This window comes from Nanorana parkeri, unplaced genomic scaffold (genome assembly GCF_000935625.1).
Source record: "Nanorana parkeri isolate BGI_ZX_2015 unplaced genomic scaffold, ASM93562v1 scaffold31, whole genome shotgun sequence".
NCBI classification, from domain to species: domain Eukaryota; kingdom Metazoa; phylum Chordata; class Amphibia; order Anura; family Dicroglossidae; genus Nanorana; species Nanorana parkeri.
This window is the reverse complement of record NW_017306299.1, coordinates 1353656-1377902: the sequence shown is the minus strand read 5'-3', so window position 1 is coordinate 1377902 and position 24247 is coordinate 1353656. Positions and strand designations below refer to the sequence as shown.

Here is a 24247-nt window from a genome sequence, read left to right as displayed (position 1 = left end):
CTTTTCTCCCGGATGCAGAAAGCAGCGCTAATTACATCAGCACCACCCTCTGCTTCAATATAATGTGAATTAAGGGCACCATAAAGGGCAGGTGCATGACACCCTGCACTCACAGTGTGTCTTTAGTCTTCAGGGTTGAGTAATGCTCTGCTTATTTAACTCAGAACACTGAGGACATCCTGTGGCAGGGAATAGGTACTGCGGGGTGAAGCTATGGTTTTCAGCTCCTCTCTTTTTTTAACGTTGCAGTGAAGTATAATCTTCCTTTCTTGCTGCCTGTCCAGTTTTCCTCTATTTCCTGTTCTACAGAGACAACAGGAAGTGGGAATAGATACAGATGACCCAACTGGAAGATTTCATCCCACTTCCTCCTCCAGTGACAACTCTAAAATGTTGTATTTCCCATCACCAGGACAAACAGAGGATGAATCTCCCAAGCCAGGACATAGACAGCAAAAATCCGAAAGAGGTTCTAAACCTTCCGCCACCCTCCATTTAAAACAAAACAAAAATAAGTTTTGGGTTTAGGTCCACTTGTTGGTTGGAAGCACCCATTTTTGCAGGGAAGAGGCGGCACTTACTCTAGAATGTGTTTCCTAGAGAAGACCCTCAGGATGAATTCACACGGCTGGTCCGGCTCTGCCGTAGAGGGGACGATGATGTAGGATCCTGGGAGTAGGTGGAAGTCCTGGGTCACTTCCCTCTCGTTGATGAAGACGCACTTGTTGTTCACGGGGCGGTTGTTCAGGAAGAACTCTTGGGGTAGACGCCTTCTTATACCTTGGTACTGTGCGGAGAAGACATATTGAGATATGGACCCTTATGAACCCTACAACTTCAATCATAGACAGCTGGGACACAGTTACACTTGTCGCGCTCATGAACACCAACAGCGAATAGCATTTCTGTGCACTTTGGTGCATTTGTTGTGTATCCGCGTAGGGCAGCCCATTCATTTCAATGGGCTGCCCTATGCGCAGCATATATGACAAAGTTGCCATGCACTTTTTTGACCACATGTTTTTGCACATTCTGCTTGCCGTGATTCGGCTTGCCGTGTTTTCCAGCTGTGGTCAAACCACAAATCCCATCAAGTCCTTGCCTCTGGGAGTCATGTCTGTGGCTCTCAGAGTCTTGCAAGGGCTCATGGTTCTTGTACTTCCACAACAGCTGGAGTGCCCGAGTTTGCCTACCTCAGGCCTAAAGTATACATTGGCTTTCTCTGAACTATACTCTAGCCCAAAAATGGCTACCATAATGGTTCACAGGTGACAGGTACACTTTAATGGCAGTTCCGTGTCTTTCTCTGGGTCAGTTGCCAGGGTTTAGGGCTCTGGGGGTGCAGGTTTTTTTTTGGTCACCAATCATATTCACCCATCCAGGCAACCTGATTGGTAGTGATGTTGAAGTAACTAATCAGACACATTGATGCATCAGGCTGCAGTGGGCGTGCTCAGGAATATCTCACCAGCATTACAAACAGGTCAACACGAGGAGTTCACAGATCACCAGAATACCAAGGAAAGTGGCCATCGGCCCCAAAACTGATTATGCAGGTGGAGTCCCTTATGGGAACTAAACCCTGGACCCTCGCTGCTTAGCTAGCATGCTGCCTTAGAGTGTAAGCTCTTGGACACCCTTTAAAAAACAAAGCAAGGACAACGCCTTCTCCTCATTCATTCACGTTTATTTTAAATTTGAATGGAATAGATAAAAGCTACTTATACATTGTGGGTAGCAAATGGCATTGTATACACACATTTCAGCATCCAAGCTAATGCGTTTCAGGGCTGGACACCCCTTCTTTACAGCTCTGAAGAAGGCGTGTCCAGCCCCAAAACGCATTAGCTTGGATGCAGAAATTTGTGTATACAATGCCACTTGCAACCCACAATGTATAAGTAGCTTTTATCTATTCCATTTAAATTTAGAATAAACGTAAATGAACGAGGAGAAGGCGCTGTCCTTGCTTTGTTCTTTTACATGTTCCCGGGGGATGCGTCCCAGTAGCCTTCGTGACTGCAGCCTCTCCTGTACTGTGCAATGATTGTAATCTTTGGCGGACAAGCATACAGCCCCATTCCTCTAGGCGCTTGGAGTGTTGCTTTTTCGGTCTTAGACACCCTTTGCCGTCACGCTATGCCATTTTTTATTTTGTGTGTTCAGTTTTGGATTTCTCCAGGACCGGAGATGGCGTCGCCTCGGCATCATTAAAGATTCCACCTGAAAGCTGCAATGGCGAACGCCAAAAGCCACCGAAGCCAGGGTCTATATCTTTTTTTTTTCCTCCTATGTATCAATGTCCCTGACTTGTAATATAAATGAAAAAGACAACGGTTAGCGATTCTGGTCAATAAGAGGATTTATTATCCTTCTCGGCTTATGAACAGCTACGCTTTTCCAACCTCCGCCATTAATCTCGCTGTTCGATAAAACCTGCATTTGACCCCTCGGAGTACTGCCATCACTTTCTTTTTCTTTTGAAGCGCGCCAACCACGGCGGCATTCATCAAGGCGGCTCTACCCTCGTCATTCTGCCCTCGGCCAAGTGTGCAATTACATATAATAATTATTATTATTAAATGATGACAGAGCGCTGCAGCATGGAGTCGAGAAGGCGGCGTTTGACGCAATCTCGCCTGCCCGGGGTAGACTAATGCTTTGTTTATATTGGCGGCTCGGCGGCATCAATTTTTCGGCATTACGAATGCATTACACCATTGATTTTGACATTACTGCAAGTGCTCGGCTAACAAAGCTCTGTTTAATAAGGGGCTCGGCTCGATGAAAGTGTGAGAGGGCAGATTTAAAGCATAACCCCGCTCACCTTCAAAATGATGTATATTTGGAGACCGGACTAAGAATTCTTTTTGCAAATATACGACTGTGTAAAAAATGTTCGGTTTTCTTTAGTAGAGCGCATAGAAGTCTGAGCTTCATCCAGAGAATAAATTACTGGGATGGGTCCAGCAGTCTGCAGGCCCCTCCCCGTTGAAATTCTACACTTATCAAGAGTTCTGATTGGCTCAATTTGAAATCAGACAAATCCGTGTCCACCTTGCTTAAAGGTCATGTGACTAAGGGAGTGACTAGGAAGCTGATTGACCTCTTAGCCCCTCCTTGAACCACTGTGGAGCGGTATTACTAATGCAGATCAGGGCTCTAGCTGCATTGACTGTGCATGTTCCTCAGCAGCAGCGTTGTCATCCTGCTATGTAAACTCCTTCAGTTGGCCATTGGGCTCCCTATCAGGTCTATCAGATGGTCAGTGGGTCACACACGGGGCCATTCAATACTAATACGAGGGGCCAAACTATTTGATTGAGCAGCGATAAGCAACTTCCACACTCCAGCCATGGTGCATCTACACATTTCATCATGCTTCTGCCTCTGGGAGTCATGCCTGGGGCTGTTAGAATCTTGCAATGCCTCATGAGACTTGTAGTTCCAGAATATCTGGTTGCCCACCCCTGGATTAGAGTATCTATTGCACATTTTGCCAACGGTGAAACTGATCAAAGTCATACGGTATCCAACCAGCTTGGGTTATAAAGCTGAAGGATCAGCATGACACCCCATCTTGCAAAGGGTGCTAGACATAGCAGCACAACATTGCCTGATGGGTTCATCTTGAACCTCTGCTTGCCGTTGACTATGTGATATCATCTGTGTATGCCTGAGAGACAATCATATGCCTTATAGGCACCACAACTCCTAGCAAGCCCTGATCACTCATTTCAAGGAGCCTTCAGGTCTTGCTGGTGGTTGTAGTTCCTCAGAAGGTGTATAATGTATGTAGCCCACTAGGGGTTGTAGCACTTTGGCAGCTGTACAATGCATGTTGCCTGCTTTTATTGTGTTCTTTCTTTCTCTGATTATTCATTTCTACCTCTTCAGGGTTGTAAGATATAGAAGGAATTGTCAAGGGTACTCACCTCAAGTGGCACCTGCAAGAGTAGAAGGAGAGAGAAAAAAAGACCAATTAGGTTATAGTTATAATAGAATAATATAATAGTAACAGTGCCCCCTGGAGGAGGACATGGGTAGCGCCGCTCAAAGAATACAGTTAGCACTCACTAAAAGAGGACCTGTCACATTTCACAAAGCATTGGATACATTCCTATGTTACAGCCTGATAATGTACAAAGTACAATCCTCCCCTTCTGGTGCCATGACACCATTGATGCATCTAGCTGCAGGCGGGGCACGTCACTCCCAATGCCATTCGTTTATAACTTTAGCCAGTTAGAAGCTTGAATTGCATTCTGGAATATTGCTACATCCACAGAAAGCTTTACTGAAAGACAGAGAGCAAGTCCTGGGATGGGAAAGAGACAGTCAAGATGGGAAGGAAAGCCATAGATGATGCTGGATGTCCTCCAGCCAGGAAATGAGGCGGGCTCTATCTGACTTGCTGCAGCTTCTAATGCACATTGTGAGAAGCTCACAGTGTGCAGTGACATCAGAGTAAGCAATGTCAGTCCAGGAGAGGAGCCGGTACAACTGTGCAAGGCAGAAGGGAAGGCCAGCAATAAGATTTAACTAAAGTGGCATATTCTAAGTAAAGTGCAGAATTGTATTGTCTGCATGAATTTTATAAGTAACCCCAAATGGTAAAAACAAGAACAAAATGTCCCATACCATAAACACGGAGAGGCCAATAAACAGCGGCGGGAACTGGTTCCGGTGCTTGTGGTTCTGTTTTTGGAGGAGGGACACCAGGACGCTGCACGAGTTTGTGTATTTCTCCATGTTGTCTCCCTTTAGTATCTTCAGCCTGTACTGGGGGTTCTTCCAGTACGAGTCTACATACAGGAAGACATAAGAATCCTCTGTTACAGTGATGCAGTGCAATATATTGTATTCCCAATAAGGTGATTATCCTCATTTCTCAGCCGCCCCCATGCACATATGTATTTATAAATAATAAGGTGTTCACACACTGGTGAATTAATTAAATTATTTACATGGAGGAAAAATATTTACAAAAATGAATGAAATAATTATAATAATAAACAATACAACAAATAATAATAATCAAATAAAAATGAAATAATAATAATAAAATTATAATAATTATTAAAATAAATATGAATAAAATAATAATAATTGATAAAAAAAGAATGAATTAAATAATTAAAACAAACTATTCAAAAAAATAACACATGCATTATAGCTTAGTGAGCTAAACTTATATTTCCTTCAAAGTAATGGAATAGATTGGAGTTTTTGCTGCTGTCATCCAAAGGCTTTTCAAAGCTGCACCAGAAATAAAAACTATAATTGATTTCAGATTGGCTACGATAAGCAAGACACTTCCTTTGTACTCAAGCTTAGAAGGGTAACTCCTTATCTCAAACTTGATAGCTAATTCTATGTTTTGGTGGAAATTGATGAAGGAAAAGTTTAAAACAAAACATAGTTTGAGATACCAAAACCGGGATGGATATAAATGGATCAGGTGGTGTAGGGAGGCCCTTACACGACGTAGTTCTTGGCATATGAAGGACATTTTACAGAAATTGTACAATTAAATTATAATGTGGGTGGTCATTATAGAAAACTTTCCTTTGCAAATAGAATTTAGGTTTTAGTTGGGAGTGACTACAAGATGGATTCATGCTCCAAATGGGCCGTGGATTCTATGGTCTACTACATGTCACTGGTCCAGTCATAAGCCGTCTTGTTGACTTTACCTGTATATGTCATTCTCCCTCCCGCTGTGCTTCCACCCAGCCACTTCCCAGTCTGCATGGATAACGTCCACTCCTTCCCATTCTCGTGGCTCATGAGGTCAGGGGTCAGCTTGCAGATAACCAGCTCCACAAACTGGGCTTCGAAGTCTTCAATGGACATCCTGTAAGGATCCAAAAACAAAATGATAATTGAAAGGGCCATTGTGGGCCAGGTTGGGCAGCATAGGGCCTTAAGGAAAAATGTAGACTGACCACCTCCTGAAAAGGCTAGCTAACTGGCAGTCATGTTGATCCTCCATCTTCAATACTTTCCAGGTCACTGAATCACAACTAGAACTGTCCCCAAAATTTACATCTGGACCTAATTTCATGAATTCAGATGCCCCAAGCCGAATCTAAATTTTGGAGATTGGATTCCCAAAAGGGTTTTGGAACAAACAGACCGAATGTTTCTCAAAAGGTTGTTTCTGTCTGATGCTGTACCATGGGCACTCTTAGCTTGACTGCTGGTGCCACCAGGTCCTAACCTTCTACCTCAGAATCTCTGGTAGAATTTTAAAAGAAAGGGGCTTGGGCTGTTTTTTGGACCCATCATCTCGTTAGGTTGCCAGGAGCTTCCCAAACCATTCCTCGCAATTGTGTATGCTTTGCTGCTCTGTAATACATGCTTTTTGAAGCTTGGTTCTGGATTCCCATTGACTTACATTTTGGATTTCGGGGGTTCGCAAAGTTTTTGGCAAAACCACCACTTTTTCTGAACTTCACTCATCTCTACTCTGAGCAAGCATGCATGCATTGAGGTCAGGTCAGGTCCTAATCTGCAGGCCTGCTCCAGGTCACCGAGAAAGTGTTGAAGCTGGGTAAGCTTTTCTGAAAATTGACCATCTTGTCTTGATTGGTATTGAGACTGTAATGTCCTCCTTCTATTGTAAAGTGCTGTGCAGACTGTTGGCGCTATATAAATCCTGAATAATAATTATAAGAATATGGCATCTGTAATAATATTACCAAAACTCTCCGTTTTCCCGCGTCTTTCGCAGCAACAGTCTCTCCTTCAGGCTGAGCTGGTCCCATTTGGAGGAGCTGGAACAAAGTCACAAGAGAAAATGGATGACTGGAAGGCATTTGGGCACATAGATAGATCGTATAAATTACAGCGGAGACAAGTGCGAGGGATCGATCCTGCCCACGGCTTCTCTGAAATGAGTTTCACGCTGTGTTTTGTGGCAGAGCAGGAAATACCGACACAAATTCTATTCACATTCTCTTAATAATTTCATAAAGGGGGTTTTACAATCATTTGCAAATTAAAAATGCAGTTAATATGTAATAAGAAGAGAGGTTCACTCTCGAAAGCTTGTCTTTTATATATTTTGTTAGTCCAATAAGAAAGGTATAATTGCACACTGCAATACTGCGTTTTTGTTTGTTTTGACGTCTTTATATATATATACACACACACACATACACAATATATTGGCAAAAGTTAATCAAGAGTTTTTATTATATAGAAGCATCATTAGTAAGTAGAAACAATATGTACAATTTTTAACAAAAGGAGGAAATGAACGCTTTATATATGCAGGAGAAGAGTGTGGAGGGTATGACAGGGGGCAATATGTGCAGGAGCATAGTGTGAAGGGTATGATAGGGGGCAATATGTAGAGGAGAGGAGTGTGAGGGATATACAAGGGGGAAGTATGTAGAGGAGAGACGTGTGGAGGGTATGACAAAGTGAAATATGTTCAGTGGTACCTCAGTTCACAAACTTAATTCGTTCCACGATTCTGGTTGCGAACCGAATTGGTCGCGAACCGAATCAAACTGTGATCAGACCGCGATCTCGACTAGAGGAAGCCACGACCAGTGTGAGAGCGGGGAAGATGGCTATGATTTTGTTCGTCACCCGATGCGGAGTTCGTGAACGGAAGCAAACTTTTGCTGAACTTCCTGTTCGCGAACCGAATTGTTCGCGAACAGAAGCGTTCGTGAACCGAGGTACCACTGTATAGTAGAAAAGTGTGGATGGAATGACAGTGGGCAGTATATGCAGGAGAGGAGTGTGCAGAGTATGACATAATGTATGTGTAGGAGAGGAGTGCAGACAGTATGACAGAAGACATCATGTGCAGGAGAGGTGTGAGGAGAATATGAGAGGAGCAATATGTACTCGAGAGAAATGGGAAGGGTATGAGAGGGGTAGTATGTGCAGGAGAGGAATGTGAATGGTGTGACAGCAGGTGCTATATGCAGAAGAGAAGTAAAAAGGTATTTTTACACTGCACTCCTGTATATCAGGAGAAGAGTGTGGCGGGTATGACAGGGAGCAATATATGCAGGAGTAGAGTGTGGAGGGTATGAAGGTGGGCATTATATGCAGGAGGAGTGCAGAAGGTGTGACAGCAGGGTGAAGACAGAAGTACAGAGGGTATGAGAGGGGCAGAATGTGCAGGAGAGTTTAAAGTGTGTGACATCAGGCAGTAGGAGCAGGATAGGCGTGCATAGCGAATGCCATTGGGAGGTATATGTAGAAGAGGAATTTAGAGAGTATAACAGCAGGCAGGAAATGCAAGAGAGGAGTGTGGATGCTATGACGGTAGGCAGTATATGCAGGAGAGGAGTGCGAAGAGTATGAAAGTGATATATAGATTGTCCACCAATATAAACAACTATTAGGCTGAGAGTGCTTGCGCCAAATAACAAATGTCATTACAGCTTCCCTTTAACCATGGGGTATTTTGCTAGCACTGGGGTACACTGAAAAAGCCAGATAATGGAGACATCATAAATGGAGAAAGCATAGCAATGCACATTATAACTATTTCAGTAGATGTGTTACATTGTTGGTCTTGGGATCTCCTATCATATCATATATTAGAATGGGCTATTGTTCTCACTCTAGTAAAATATATCATTTAACTTATACAAGCTATCATGTTGTCATCGTGTACTGCCGCATTTCTACCAGTAGAGGGCAGCATGTTACCCCACACAGAGACATTTTTATATAATGGACATCTTTTCTTTTCTTTTCTTTTTTAAAGTTTTACTCACTTGTCACTCCAATTTCCTTTCCATTCAATCTTCCCCCATGGGTTCCTCAGCCTGACTAAATTTTCTGTTCCAGATTTGCAGGTCACCTGGAGAGAAGAGATGGGAAAGCCTGATTCATTTATCGAACGCAAACAGAGAAGGCCGCTTTGACGCGCCGAGAGACATTCATCAAAGGGGTTTATAATTGTGGATTTTTTTACCTTCCTGATTCCCGTCACCGTGTACGCGTGTCCAGCCACTAAGCCGTTCTCCAGAACCCTTTCAGGCTGAAACAGAATCACAAAATAGGTCAGAGATAAGAGGCGAGCCGCAACCATTCGGCACATTAATAAAGACGGGATTTTGGAGGATTGTTCAATGCAGTCGTCGTGGTTGTGAAGCTGAAACGCTCGCTCCTCTTGTCTGCCATTCGTGAAGTTGTGATTGGTGAACTACAAGTACAAGCATTGTTGGGGCTCTTATTAGATATAATTGGTGTCATCAGAGCTCAGGAAATGTAATTGTTTAACTGACCATCTGACACCCCATTCACACCAGAGCTGAGCGTTTTTTTGGCAATTTTTTTATATGTTTTTACGGGCATTTTTCACTTTTGTTTAAGCCAATCGAAAGCTAGTTACTAGGAGGAACAGAAGGCTGTTAGGTAAGAAATTGCTTGAAAAACGCACATTCCATGCATTTTTCACATGCTCCCATTGAAGTCTATGGGAGCCAAAAATGGCCAACTCTACCTAAAGGCTACAAGCCACTCGATGCCCAGCTGTGAATGGGCACCACTGAACGCAATGGAATTCTCCTTGTTGGCCGATGACCTCTGATGATGGCCAGGGCCAGATTTACCACTAGGCAATGTAGGCCTCGACAGAGGGCCGCTGCCTGACTGGATATATGTTTTTTTATAGTCCTCCGGCAGGGATGGCGATGACGCTGTGCTCAGAGATGCGTAGAGTTGCTGATGTTGGAGCCCCCCCCTAATCCTCCCCAGATTTCTCTTGCTGCTCCCATCCAGTGTTCAGTGGGAGCTGCTGGGGCCCCTGACAGCAGCATGCTGCCTTCCCGGGGTCCCCCATCACCAATCTCAGCCAAGCATCAGCAGAAGAGGGATCTGGTGAGCCACCGAACAGCTGAAAGCCAATGAGCAGAGTGCCGCCAGGTGAGGGGAGCAGTGGTCGCCTGGAATCAGGTGTCAGGAGGATGTGGAGCCCCACAAGGACGTGTAATACAGAGTGGGTGAAGACAAGAAATTTGGACAGCCGATGACGCTTCAGATTTCTCTGCCTACAGGCTCCTAAGAAATAAATCCGGCCCTGATGATGGCTCTAGTTAGCCGGGCTTTCAGCCCTTTACAGCCCTCAAGCATTGAATTGGAGCCCCGTGTGGCTGGTTCCTTTTAGTTTCCTATTGGAACGAGGAAAACCGTGTAGAGCCATCTCAAGAGCCTTTCCTACCTTTCTTCAGTGCCTGAAACATGTCAGAGCTTTTGTCCAACTGTAGTGAGCAGAGACTGAATGAGTGAGCAATTGCTTCCACATGGGGAAACATTTAGATATATGATAGAAAACACATTTCGCCCAAATCACTTGTACTGTAGTTGAAGGAATGGAAAGAATTGTCATGGCAATAGAGGAGCTGACCATTGAAACTTGGACTTACCCCTGCCCGAGTCTGACAGCCCATCAAGGACCCGCTGTACGCTGCCCGTACCATGATCTGCCACAGGTCTGCGGGCGCTTTCTCCAGCTTGACGGTCATGTTGACCCCGCCGGTGAAATCCACCAGAGCCTCAGATACCTGACCAATCTCTAGATCTTCATAGGAGCCGCACAGCCTGCCAGACACAGAAGGGGAAAAGGTTATACCTGCATTCAGCCACTAGAGGGCAGCATGAAACTCGTAAAAAAGGGGAATACACTCCGTCTAGAACAAGGGTGGGCAACTTCGGACCCCCAGCTGTGCTTTAACTACGACTCACAACATGCCTCTGGGAGTCATACCTGTAACTGTCAGTGTCGCAGTGCCGTATGGGAGTTGTAGTTCGACAACAGCTGGAGGGTCAGAGTTGCCCACCTCTAGAGCAAGGTTGTCCCCATATAACAGGGAGCTGAAAATACACATGACAGCATTTCCAACAAGCTTGCCGCATTGGCATCCAATCAGGAGCTACACTCGTCTGACAGCATTTCTGAAGCATCAAATAACATATCCTTTTAAATGCTGCAGCTCTAATTTAAGCAGACCTGTCACGCCCTGAAACGAGTCCGTCCAGCCATAGTTGGCAGCAGCAATTAATGATTATTAGGACATGCCACATTTTTTAGAGCATAAATGTAGGAACAGGAGCCAACCGGACTGAAAACTTTCCAGATGGACCTTTCTGTAACTTTACAAGTCTTCATAAATAAATTCCAGATGTGTCGCATACAGCAACAGTATACAAAAAGCTGCTCCTTTTATTACTGAAAGAGTAACCCTTCAGCTGCAGTGCAGTGACTTGGCCTAGCTGAGATTATGTCATCAGTCTGCTGCAGGCAGGAGGAAGCATTTCCTCTGTCACCTCTCCCCCCAGTGATCAGTCTGCTTCAGGAAGGGGGAAGCATTTCCTCGGTCACCTCTCCCCCCCCCCAGTGATCAGTCTGCAGAAAGAAGCATTTCCTCAGTCTCCTCCCCCCCCCCGTCAGATTGTAACATTGTAACTTGGTAGCTAATTGCCAAGGTGGGGCTGATATGTGTCAAACATAATTACACCAGAATCTAAATGATTGCATCATCTCAGAATCGGCATCTGAATCTCAATCAATAGATGCTGATGCCTGAACAAAGATGGCTCCGCCCTTCTGCATTGTCAGGGGAAGTACTGTGATTTCAGTGACAGGTCATAAGGCTGTCAATCTGTCACCCTGATATTGCATTCAATATGAGACGCTCCCATTCAGATCGTGAACTGATTTGCTCATCTTCTAATCGGCGAAGAGAGGTAGCCTCAGAGCTCAGCTCTTTTCACTCAGCAATGGCAGCTCCCTTTAAGCCCAGTACCAGCCCATTGTAAGCATTTTGTTTTACTCAATGTTAAATTATTATCAATGTTAAAGACACTGCAACACTGTCCTCTTGTGGACGAATGCAGAACCACTCCGGACGATGAATTATTACAGAAGTCGGCTTTAGTCACAGCAGACAAATCTTTTACAGAATGAAATGGAGATCCTGGTTGACGGAGACAACACAGACAGTCCTTTGTTCAGATTTTTCTTTATATCCAATGCACTTACTTGGCATAGGCTTTCTCCAGCAGAGGACCCCAGAACAGGTTCTTCCTTGAAGAGGACACAAACAAGAGCTTGCCATCCTTATTGACAGGTAGACGGTCGTCGACCACGACATCGATCCACTCGCCAAAGCGCCAGAACTGCAGGAGAACCACAAAAGGTGTCATTCGGGTTTATATAAGTGTTTAGATCCTCACATACGGCATATCCAGACAAAGAAGCCTGTTAGCAAATCTAACCCTTTTCTGTGATCAGGGACTCTACCAGCCACAATTTCCTGCTTTGAGTTAAAGGATTCCTAATAAGCAGTGCATTAGCTTTAAAACAAGCCCTCATTGACCTCTGTAGCTGCAGGCGTTGTGGAGAAAACAATCCTCAAGGTTCAAGCAATTTTCTCAGTAGCTCAGCTCCCTCTGCTACCCTCTCCTAGTATAATACATCCGCAGCTCAGATTGCCCTGCTCCCCCTCCCAGCAGCGGCTCAGCAGCTCAGCTCCTCCTGCACCCCCTCCCAGCAGTAACTTAACATCTAAACTCAGCAGCTCAGCTCCTCCTGCACCCCCTCCCAGCAGTAACTTAACATCTAAACTCAGCAGCTCAGCTCCTCCTGCACCCCCTCCCAGCAGTAATAAGCAGCTCAGATTGCCCTGCTCCCCCTCCCAGCAGCGACTCAGCAGCTCAGCTCCTCCTGCACCCCCTCCCAGCAGTAATAAGCAGCTCAGATTGCCCTGCTCCCCCTCCCAGCAGCGACTCAGCAGCTCAGCTCCTCCTGCACCCCCTCCCCGCAGTAACTTAACATCTAAACTCTTTTTGCGCTCTCTCCCAGCAGTGACCCAGCAGCTCATCTCCTTCTGTTTCTCCTTCACAGCAGTGACCCAATTGCTCAGATTTCCCTGCACCTCTCCCCCAGCAGTGACTCAGCAGGTCAGCTCTCCCTGCCCCTCCTTTATAGCAGTGACTAAGAAGCTGAACTCATTTTACTCCCCACTCTGCTGGTAGGGGGAGCAGGGTGATCTGAGTTGCTGGGACACTGCTAGGTGGGGGAGCAGGTGGAGCTGAGCTGCAGAGTCACCCCTGGTAGGGGGAGCAGGGTGATCTGAGCTGCTAAGACACTGCTAGGTAGGGGAACAGGTTAAGCTGAGCTGCTATGTCACTATTAGGGGGGGAGAAAAGGGGGAGCTGAGTTGCTGGGACACTGCTAAGTGGGGGATCTGAGCTGCTAAGTCACTATTGGGAGGGGGAGCAGAGTGAATTGCGCTGCTGAGTCACCGCAGTTGCAGTGCCGCTGTTTTCCCGACCCTGCTCTAAAGCATTTCAGTCAAATAATGAAAAGTCTCTGAAATCCCCCCATTTTTTGGGCTGAAATTTTGAACTGTCAGTTCCAGTCATCCCAGACCTCCCAATGGCTGCAGAAGATCCCTCCGAGGTTGCGGCTTCCTTGTAACCCATAATTTTCCCAAACAATCTCCCGTGCGCCTAACGGCTTCCCGCCAGCAATCTCTGCGCGGCCCGCGACCCCGCTATTTCTTTACAGCTCATGATTAGAATGTGGATTGCAGAACACGAGCCGGCGCCTCATAATAGATACAACCCAACCGGCCATAAATCGTAATAAGTGTTCATTATCGGGGGCCCGGCGCTACACTAATGGCCCGCTACGGAGGAGGAAGGTCAATTACAAGACCCGATTGCCTCTAGATGCAGGAGATCCCATTAAAATAAGATCTCTGCGTATATCTAACAAGAAGCGTGTGCGCGGCGCTGATAGCGGACACATCCAAGGGAAATGTTACAGTAATAGAAGATGAACAGAGAAGATCTCAGGCCGTGAAAAGGTCAGCCAGAATTGTTGGGTTTGGAAAGAATAAATAAATATAAAAAACATGTGCGGCATTCAGGATCCGAATTTCCATATTGCATTCGGGAGCTCCCGAACGCCATTCGGGTCTGGGAGCCATGTACATACAGTATATTACTAACAGTGGGGGGTGTGGTCCGCACCCGGGTGACACCATTGGAGGGGTGACACCAAAATGACTGACAGTCATTTTGGTGTCACCCCCCTCTGAAAAGTCGGGCCCTCGGGCATGGACCGAGAGCCCGACAGTTGCTCGAGAGAGAGAGAGAGGAGGGGACCCGGTGACATACCTTATCCCGCTGGGTGAATGTCCCCTCCTCTCTTCTGGCGTCTATCACCAAGATGGCTGCCGGCAGGTAGCAGTAGTACCGCATATGCGATGACGTCACTGTGGGGTGTCACCCGGTATGCCTCTGATTACTAATCTAATATTGTTAATGTGTCATCTTAAAACACCTGTAAGTTTTTTGGGGTTTTTTGCCTGCTGTATCCCGTTGGGTGTTACTTCCTGTCCCAACACCACAAAAGGAAATGAGAAGAAATATCTCCAAAGTGAGGGAACCTCTCAGACAGCTATCATCAGAACAGGAGTCCCCAACAGAAGATTTCCCCTCATCTCCTGTTCTGGTGACAACGGTAACATTACATTTTTCCATCACCATTTTATTTAAAGGACTCTCTGGAGAACAAAGATATACTAGGAAGTATACAAAGAGATTTTATCATCAGGATAGAAAATGGTTCCGTAGAAGTAAAGGTCTCTTTTTTTATAAAAGTTTTGGGCACTCACCCGGAAATGGAAGATTCCTGCATAGTTCTTGTCAAAGCTCTGGTTCCGAGGGACCACGTTAATGAGGATATCCTTGTGGAAGGTGACCGATGCCAGAGCAGCCAGGAACCAGCAGTTTTCTGGAAGGGATAAAACATTTAATTAGAATTTAAGATGGCAAGGTCGCAGCATCCGAGAAGGAGAGATCTGCTCTACAGAGGAGGAACCGGACCACGACCATCACTTGAGAGTCAAGAAGGTGGCAACACCAGTGTCAGGGCTCCTAGTTTTACAGTAAATATCCTTTAGGCAACATTATTTTCTCATATTAACAAGATGATACTATTATTATTATCATTATTTATATTATTACAAAAAAAAGGATATCAAGTTTGTCCTGATTTGTCCTGATCTCCTTAAATGCATTTTCCAGGAGAAAGTATTAAAACCTATTTTTAAAGCAAATATTATATGAACAATTGTGATTTAAACGTAGAAGGTGATCCAACCTGAAGATGGTTTTAGTTATAAGTGGAAACTGAATTTTAAAACCAGCCACTTATATTGCGGTGGCCTCTGCAGTGAGATACACTATATGACCAAAGTGTACATACATCTGATTATCACGTCTTCCCATATGGGCAGAAATCTGCGTACACCCATACAAATGGTTCGTGTGTTTCCAGTGAAGGGTCCTGTTAATGTTACAACATTCAAAGACATTTTAGACAATTGTACTCTTCTAACCCCGTGGTAACAGCCAGGGGCGTCCCGAGGCAGGGTGTCACCCGGAGCGAGTACCATGTGACACCCTGCAGTGATGCCATTGCGCGGGACATCATCACGCAGCACAATGTCATCGTGCATGCACGTGATGATGTCATGCACTGTTACCCGAGGGCAGCCGTACTGGTGATGGTGATGCATTGGTGATGGACTGCAGCTGTCGGGCTCTCGGTCCATCACTGAGTGCCCGGCTTTTCAGAAGGGGTGACACCAAAATGACCGTCAGTCATTTTGGTATTACCCCACCAATGGTGTCACCCGGGTGCGGGCCACAGCTTTGGAAAGGCCCTTTTCTACTCCAGCGTGATTGTGTCCCTGTGCAGCTCCGTAAAGACACGGTTTGGCCAGTCTGGTTTGGAGGAACCTGGGTGACCTGCCTTGAGCCTCAACCCAATAAACACCTTTGGGATGTATTGGAAAGCCAACTGTGAGTCAGGTCTTCTCCTCCAACATCAGTAGCTGTCCATCTTTGTTCAGCCATCATCTAGGGTCACCATCTACCTTCCTGGACTGAGATGTTGGCTCAGAGTTTTTATACTCATGTAAATTCTGTGATCACAAATTCTGACTTGTTACAAAGACTCATCTTTTGACTTGTTACAAAGTTACAGTATAGTGGGGGAGAGGAGACTGAGGAAATGTGTCTTCCTGCCTGCAGCAGACTGATGGATCATCTCAGCCTAGGCAAAGTCACTGGATTGGAGCTCAAGGCCGGCTTGGTGGAGCCTTTTTTGAAAAATGATACTGTTGCTGTATATATTGTGACATGTGACGTATATTTATTCATGCAGACTTGTAAAGTTACAGAGAGTCCTAGTTGATTCAATGTAACTATTTGTCATATTAGTACCTGTAAGTCCTTGATGAAGATCGAACCTGCTGGCGTCGTCAACAGAGAAATTTGGATTCTTCACCAGCTCCTGTAAGAATAAATGAGATTATTCCGCTGCCGCTGTCCCCATTTTCATCACATTTACTGAGCAATCATCACTTTGTTTTCAAACATCGGGCCGGCTTTACAAATGTTTGTCCCTTTCCGCCCCCTAATAATTACACCGAGATCCCTTCCTTAATTAAAGTGCGCCGGTATCCAGATCGAGTAATGAAAGCCGTAAATATTAAACGCCGCGGTGCGATTATTCCCCGCGGAGTAGTAAAGCCGAATCCCGCAAGAACATTCGGGGGGTTATGTAAAATATACGCATACAGTGGAAAACCATTCAAAAGGCTGACTTTTAATCTTCTGAGCATTTGCATTAAAGTTCCGCATTTGCCGACATTGTAACTTTGTTTGAATGCAATAAAAACTGCGCCAAACAGGCGAAAGGTAACCCTTTCCTGACCATCACTAGCAGATCTTACTCAGGCAAGACTGAAAATGAAAAGCGGAAGCTGATTGGCTGCCTTGGGCAACACATTCATTATTGGCTAGATATGTTGGACAGAGGAATAGGCCATGGTCATGTGATCTCTATTATAAGGGACTGTCAACAACTTTCTGATTCTCCCCTAGAACCAAGGCTATATGGCCAAAGGCCTAGGCTTTTTCTTATGTGAGTGGCACTGATGGGAGCACCGTGCAGCATTTTCTCCAGGAGAAGTAAGTATGTCATTTTGATTATTATGACTGTTACGATAGCCTTAAAGTTAAACGTTTGAGTACGGGTTGGATTATACTGTATATAGCAACAATACACATAACACATTATAAATAGCAGGGGTCCCTAAATGGCAGACCGTGGTCCCGACGTGGACCGAGAGGTGGTTCTATCCAAAACGCAATCGCTGACCTCCGCTGGGTTATGATTGGTTGACTGTGGACACAAAGGCCTGCGGGAGCAGATCAAGGAACGTCCTCTCTGTGATCAATGAAACAGGGAGCGCTGTGCTCTCAGCGCTTCCCACTTCAAATCTGTCAGAAGCCGGCTGAAGTGCCGGGTGAGCAGAAGATGAAGCATAATCCTTTGCTTGGTGGTCTGTATTGGAAGGCAGGAGAGACATTAGGACTCTAATAGACCCCTGAGGTCTCTATAAAGAGAACCTGTCACCTCCAAATGCTGTCGCATAGGGGCTTGTTAGCCTGGGAACACACACCAGCAGCTGTGCATTGTAGTGCAGCTGCTGGCGTGCATACAGCCTAAATGGTAGAGTGCGGTACCGACCTCTGCTCAATTAAAATTTTACTCACCGGACCCGCTTGAATTTTAATTCACTACCCCTTTATATAGAGCATATATTTTATTGTAACACAGGAAAAAGTGAAATGTATCAAGAACTACTTTTTCATTTAAAATTAGCAGACAAGTATTAGATCCGAAACCTGCCACAAATGTAGTTGCTTTGCAGCCATGGCAACAGCACCCTGTGTTCGTGGCTTTCCTAGATTCCTATACTAATTGCTATTGGCTCATCACTTTTCCCAGAAGCCTGCTCAGAACTTTGCATCAAATTGCAGGCATGTCTGGCACACAGGCACTTCCCAGTCTGTATGTGCATATAATCACGCTGGGAATGCAGTTGTTATCTTACAGTACTGAGACTGATCATGTGATCATGGCAAAGGCACTACCTCCTACTTAGCATTCAGTGTAGACAAGTCTCTAAATATCAAAAGCAGGTAAGGGTCTCCAGTTAAAGTTCCTCAAATGCTTGCCATGTATATTGGTCACATGATGGGGATTTTGTTTTACATTTTGGATAAAGTAGTAAAAGATTAACCCCATGTCAGAATTTCTTTTGTATTGCTATCTGCGTCCTATCTGAGAGATTTCCCTCTACTTCCTGAAGTGAGAGGAAGTTTTGGATATCTGTTCCTGGAACAAGTGTGCCAACTGAAACATTTCCATTGTTTTCTTGTTCTGGTGACAACCCAATATTTTGGATTTCCCATCACCTTCAGTCCTGGGGACAAGGATCATCAGGGCAAATAGAGAGAGTGAATATTCCCAGCGGGAGCAAAGACAAAGAAAATCCAATAGGGGTCCCAACCCTTCTATCTAAAATGAAAGATTGGCTTGAAATTCATAGGACTATCTAAACAGGGGTAAGCAAACTCCAGCCCGCCATTTGTGGGGCAACTACAAATCCCATGAGGCATTGTAAGTCTCTGAGAGCCACAGGCATGATTTCCAGAAGCAGATGCATGATGGGATTTGCAGCTGGAGGGCTGGAGTTTGCCTACCCCTGATCTACACCACATGTTGATCTTCTCCAGATGATGCCATTGACAGGATACATGCATATTTGGACAGATGGTGGAGGGTCCCCAGTACTCCTCCCGTGCCCCATAGCAGTTGTCTTTGCTTATTTCCTGTGCACAGTGCATTTACCTGGGGTCTTTTCCACTCTACACACGGGGGTACTTTTCGTAAGAGGTCTCCGCTGCCGATGGAGCTCAGTTCCGCGGGGAAGGCGTCATCGACAAACAGCTGCTTATTCCTTAGACACTTCTCCAATATGGTCTGGTAGTCCTGACTCAGAAGCTGGCGAGGCTTCCGAAGGGTCCCTGTGCGCAAAACTTGTTTGGTCTTTTTCCTGCCAGAGATGAAGGAGAGGCGAGGCATGGTGACTAGTGGGAGGCCTTGTAGCAGGCTATTTCGATTCAGGCCACCAATCAGATCGCTCAGATCAGCACCAAACTCCAAGGAAAAAAGTATTCAATATGGTTCGTCAAGCAGCAGAGTAAAAGGAGGTGTCAACACAGGACCATGCAGGGTAATGTTCAGCTGGTCTGTAAAGAGAGAGAATGACATGCTTTAATATTCATTGGTTACATAGTTTCAAAGTTGGTACATTAGAATAAAGACACAGGTCAACGTGTGTGCGCATGCAAAACAACGGATGCATTAAAGCAGGGGTGGGCCTGAGGTGTGCATGAGGCCTAATTCTAATCAGGGACTTTGGAGGTGAGGTTAGAGCAGGGGTGGGCAACTCCAGTCCTCCTGCTGTGCTTTAACTACAAATCGCAGCATGCCTCTGCCTCTGGGAGTCATACCTGTAACTGTCAGTCTTGCAATGCCTCATGGGACTTGTAGTTCCACAACAGCTGGAGGGCCAGAGTTGCCCACCTCTGAATTAAATGGTATGTAAACCCTAATAATGTATTATTTTGCTCCCTTTTGGTCTGTTAAATGTATTTATTTTTATGTATTTATTCCAGGCATTTATAAAGCGCTATCAATTCACGGAACACTTTATATGCTGCACATCCGAAAGGGATCTTACAATATCACATACATACGTACGAGGGCCTATATAGACAGGAGCCAATTATCCTTCCAGCATGTCTGTGGAGCTTTACCATTAACAGTTTTATTATATATGTCCTAAAAAATTAAAAAAAGAGTAGCTGTTGATCCCGGCAGAAATCTTGGGAGCTGATAACTTCCTGTGCTCTCTGCCTCTTCTGCACTCTTATCAGTTACTTTGTTTCCATCTATCTCTTAAAAGAATAACACCCGTCACCCTATGTTATGGAGAAATAAAGCAGAGTGTTTGTAGTCCTGTCCTAGGGTGACAACACTGCTTCTCCATAGATACAATACAGACACAGAGAGCGTTGTCACCTTAGGACAGGAAGTCTCTTACTGGCAGGATCGCCAGGTGAAAATAAAGGAAAAATACAACCGTAAAAAAGAAAACTGATCCAAGGACTGGTAAGCTGCAATATAATACACTTCAAAATGCATGTCATATTTTACACCCAAAAAAGATCTGCATTGGTCAAATGAACTTGCTGTATTTTTATTAAGGACGTTTCTCTGGTCATCCGACTAGCTTTCTCAATTGAGAATTGAGAAAGCTGGTTGGATGACTGGCAAAACATCTTCAAGAAAAATACAGCAAGTCCAGTTGCCTTGATTTATTTTTTCCAGATATACCATGACCTGGATGAATGAGAACCCTCACAGACATTGAGCAAATGAGTGTGCCTCAAAGATATACAGCAAGTGTTTATGGAACTTCTTAAAGTATAACTCCAGCCATAACTGGGAAGAGCTTAGAAAATCTATCATATTTTTGCTGCTGTCTGAATTTTGCCCTCACTTCCTGTACCAGAGACACAACAGGAAGTGAGAAGAAATCTCTCCAAAGTGATGGATAGACAGTTGTCACCAGAAACAACCTCATTGGAAGATTTCCCTTCTATTCCTGTTCTGGTGACAACCTAAAAATGTTGGATTCTCAGCACTTTCTGACCCAACGAGGGTTCTTATCCTCCCCCACTCTTTCCATAAAACAAAACAAAAATAATTGGTTGTAGCTTAAAGTTTTAATTTTACAAAGAGCGAATGATGGAAAAATGCATATTTCCCTTTATGAAATCAAGTTTCTCCTTCCGTACTGATAATTGTACATTTGCTGCATCTCAGACAAGTCTTCATTTGTAACAGCTTGATGATGAGTAGAATGAAAAAAAAAAAAAAAAACAACAATGTAATGTAACTGTGTCAGTAGTTAATCCCTTTGTGTGACAATATGTTGATCAGCAGACCTTGTAAAGGATCTGGTGTGTGTCTCAGCTGATTTATGAAGTGTTTATCATTCCCCGTCACTGACATCTCCTCCTCGGCGCTCGCTAATTAGCCTTTTATTAAATAATTTGCAGCTCTGAACAACAAAGATCTGCAAAATGAATTCATTTTTTTTTTTTACACACGTCTTATTTTACAAATTACAATTTGTAAAGTCTGGGAACTCATAGCTAACAATAAGAATTCCCCTTGAGTGGGTGGCTGCTCTGGGTTATCTATACATATATAACATTATATATATATATAGTATATCTATAGATATATGTAGATGTATTTACACCAATTAGCCATGACATTATGACCATCAGTATTACTAATATTGAGTAGGCCCCCCTTTTGCCACCAAACAGTCCTGGCCCATCGAGGCATGGACTCTACTAGACCTCTAAGGACAAGCTGTGGTATCTGGCACCAAGCCGTCAGTAGCAGATCCTTTAAGTCCTGTATGTTGTGAGGTGAGGCCTCCATGGATCGGACTTGTATTCCCAGCACATTCCATAGATGACCGATTGGATTGAGGTCTGGAGAATTTTGAGGCCAAGTCAACACCTCAAACTCGTTGTTGTGTTCCTCAAACCATTCTTGAACCATTATTGCAGCATGGCAGAGCGCATTATCCTGGTGAAGGAGGCCACTGCCATCAGGGAATACCATTTCCTTGAAGGGGTGTACTTGGTCAGCAACAATCTTTAGGTCGGTGGTACGAGTAAAAGTAATATCCACATGAATGGCAGGACCTGAAGTTTCCCAGTAGAAATTTGCCCAAGGCATCACACTGTGTCCGCCGGCTTGTCTTCTTCCCATAGTGGATCCTGGTGCCATATCTTTTTCAGGTAAGCGACACACGCGTGCCCGGCCATCCACATGATGTAGAAGAAAACGTGATTCAGGCCACCTTCTTCCATTGCTCCTTGGTCTGGTTCTGATGCTCACATGCCCACTGAAGTCACTTTTGGCAGTGGACACGGGTCAGTATGGACCAGTCTGCAGCTTTCGCTGCCCCATACGCAACAAACTGTGATGCACTGCGTGTTCAGACACATTTCTATTAGAACCAGCATGAACTTTTTCAGAAATTTTAGCTACAGTAGCTCTTATATTGGACTGTAGTATTCAGATGTGTATCCTGCACTCCTTACAGCACTTGGACCTTTTAGCTTTGCTCAATATCCATGGTGCTCGTAGTGATAATCATGGATGGCGCCGTATACATGAAACTTGTATAAAGTGAAGATCACCAGCACTCAAGTAATAGCGCTAAATTCTTGTGCTGATTTATTGAAGCAGATCGTCACATACACCATAGAGTCAACGTTTCGGAGCCACGCAGGGTCCCATCATCAGGAAAGCATAGGGAACTGGAACCTGATGAAGGCACTCTGCATAACTCTATGGTGTATGTGACGATCTGCTTTGATAAATCAGCACAAGAATTTAGCGCTATTACTTGAGTGCTGGTGATCTTCACTTTCTACAAACTTCTATTGGATTGGACTACACTGGTCAGCCTTCTCTCTCAGCCTTGGCCGCCCATGACCCTGACACTGGTTCACCAGTTTTCCTTCTATGGATACTTTTGGTAGGTCCTGACCACTGCAGACTGGGAACAAGGACTTTCATAGCAGGACCACCAGGGATTGTTTTTAAAGTGTATGTCATGCCAAAAACTTTTTTCTAGCTTTGGATAAAGGGGGGAAGGACTCTGTTGTGTCTTAAAGATGTGAAGGTAAATCTCAACCGGTGGGACATGACAGCATAATAAAATGACAACAGTTTTAACCATTTTCCCCAAAAATGTTAAATAAAAAAATCAGCCTATACATACACATCACTTGGTTTTTTTTTATTCCAGTGAGGAGTAATTATGTCACCGGCAGAAGATGCTGAGCAATGCCGGAGAAGCAGAAAGGTGAAGATGGAATTCTGAGTCACTCTGACTCACCAATCAGGCACTCTGCAGCAAACAGGGATCACATGATCTACCACTCAGCACAATCCAGAAAAACATGACTGCTCACGTGTAGCAGCAGAATGCCACCTACAATGCGGTGCACTCCGGCTCACATGAGAGACATGTATGAAATAGTCCCCTTAATTAAGCCACTGATTAGTGCGTAATTCAACCTCTGAGTATGTTTTCTGCAATGTAAACACATTGTAATCTTGCTAATCTCTTTCCTCGGGGGTAGGCGACCTCAGCACTCCAGCTGTTGTGGAACTACACGTCCCATAAGGCATTGCAAGACTTTGTCAGCCACAGGCAGAGCCATGATGGTATTTGCAGTCTGGAGAGCCGAGGTTGCCTACGAATGGTCTAGTTCATTTTTATTCCGTGTTCTCTTCTATCTGTAAAGAAACATTAATTTTCAGTTGGAAATCTGTGTTTAGAATCTGAATTAAAAGTAGGTTTTCCGGTTAAGGTGTTTGCAGACATCAGAGGGCTTTTGTGGGCCGAGGTAAAATCTACCCTCAGGTACTTGAGCCCACTGGAGAGGCCAGAAACATGAGTGGCCGAGTGCCCATGTTTCAGTGAGTGGAGATTGAAAAGAAGGGTTGGGTATGAGTAGGTATAAGCAAAAATGTAATTCTCCTAAAATTTTGGGGAAAATCAGATTTTGGTAAAATTCTGCAATTGTGTCAAAATGCAATGGAGCCAATGGGGAAGGTGAACAGCAGGGGCTTGTTGGTGGTTGCGTGCAATGGGCTTTACATAGCTCCTGGGGGCTACAGAAGCACCCTTTAGCACCTAGGACCTATTCTTGTTTCAAAAATGGTCCCTTTTTACACTAGTTATCTTTTTTTTACAGAAAGAATTACGGTAAAACAACAACGACAAGTAATAAAATCCACAATAAAGCAGGGAACAAGTACAAAAACCCCCATAAAGAAAAAAAATTAAACTACCCTATATACCCCCCAACTCCAAAAAAAAGAAAAATCTAAGTAAAGAAAAAAACTTGGCAAAAATCAGATTTTGGCAAACTGCAATGGAGTCAATTGGGAAGGCAAAAAACAGGCTCCATTTAGTTATTTTGGACTTTTTCTTTTGCCAAAAATGGTTTATTTCTAGCCTTATAATTGTATGTTTTTTTTCCACAGAAAGAAAAAAACAAGCAGTGATAAAAGCAAAAAAAAACCCTAATCCCCCTAAAAAAAAGCGTAACTACCCCCCTCCCCCTCCCCCAAAGAAAATCAACAACAAAAAACACAATTTAAGTAGAAAAAAAACTTTTATTTTTTTCAAAATAATGTCACCTGTGCAGCTCAATGACCAAAATTGAGAAC

The 24247-nt window shown here is 44.5% G+C and overlaps 1 protein-coding gene across 1 annotated transcript in view; it reads right to left on the bottom strand.

Moving 5' to 3' along the window:
• LOC108796681 (calpain-14-like) overlaps positions 1-18991 on the bottom strand; it is a 35777-nt gene extending 16786 nt beyond the window's left edge. The window contains exons 1-12 of the mRNA XM_018568181.1: positions 18758-18991; positions 16279-16348; positions 14664-14782; positions 12020-12156; positions 10404-10578; positions 8951-9016; positions 8751-8836; positions 6705-6779; positions 5697-5857; positions 4642-4805; positions 3936-3947; positions 582-787 (exon numbers count right to left, since the gene is read on the bottom strand). Of these exons, the coding sequence (XP_018423683.1) occupies positions 582-787; positions 3936-3947; positions 4642-4805; positions 5697-5857; positions 6705-6779; positions 8751-8836; positions 8951-9016; positions 10404-10578; positions 12020-12156; positions 14664-14782; positions 16279-16348; positions 18758-18991 (1505 nt within the window). The remainder of the gene's footprint in view (positions 1-581; positions 788-3935; positions 3948-4641; positions 4806-5696; positions 5858-6704; positions 6780-8750; positions 8837-8950; positions 9017-10403; positions 10579-12019; positions 12157-14663; positions 14783-16278; positions 16349-18757) is intronic.
• Between the last annotated feature and the right edge of the window lie 5256 nt (positions 18992-24247).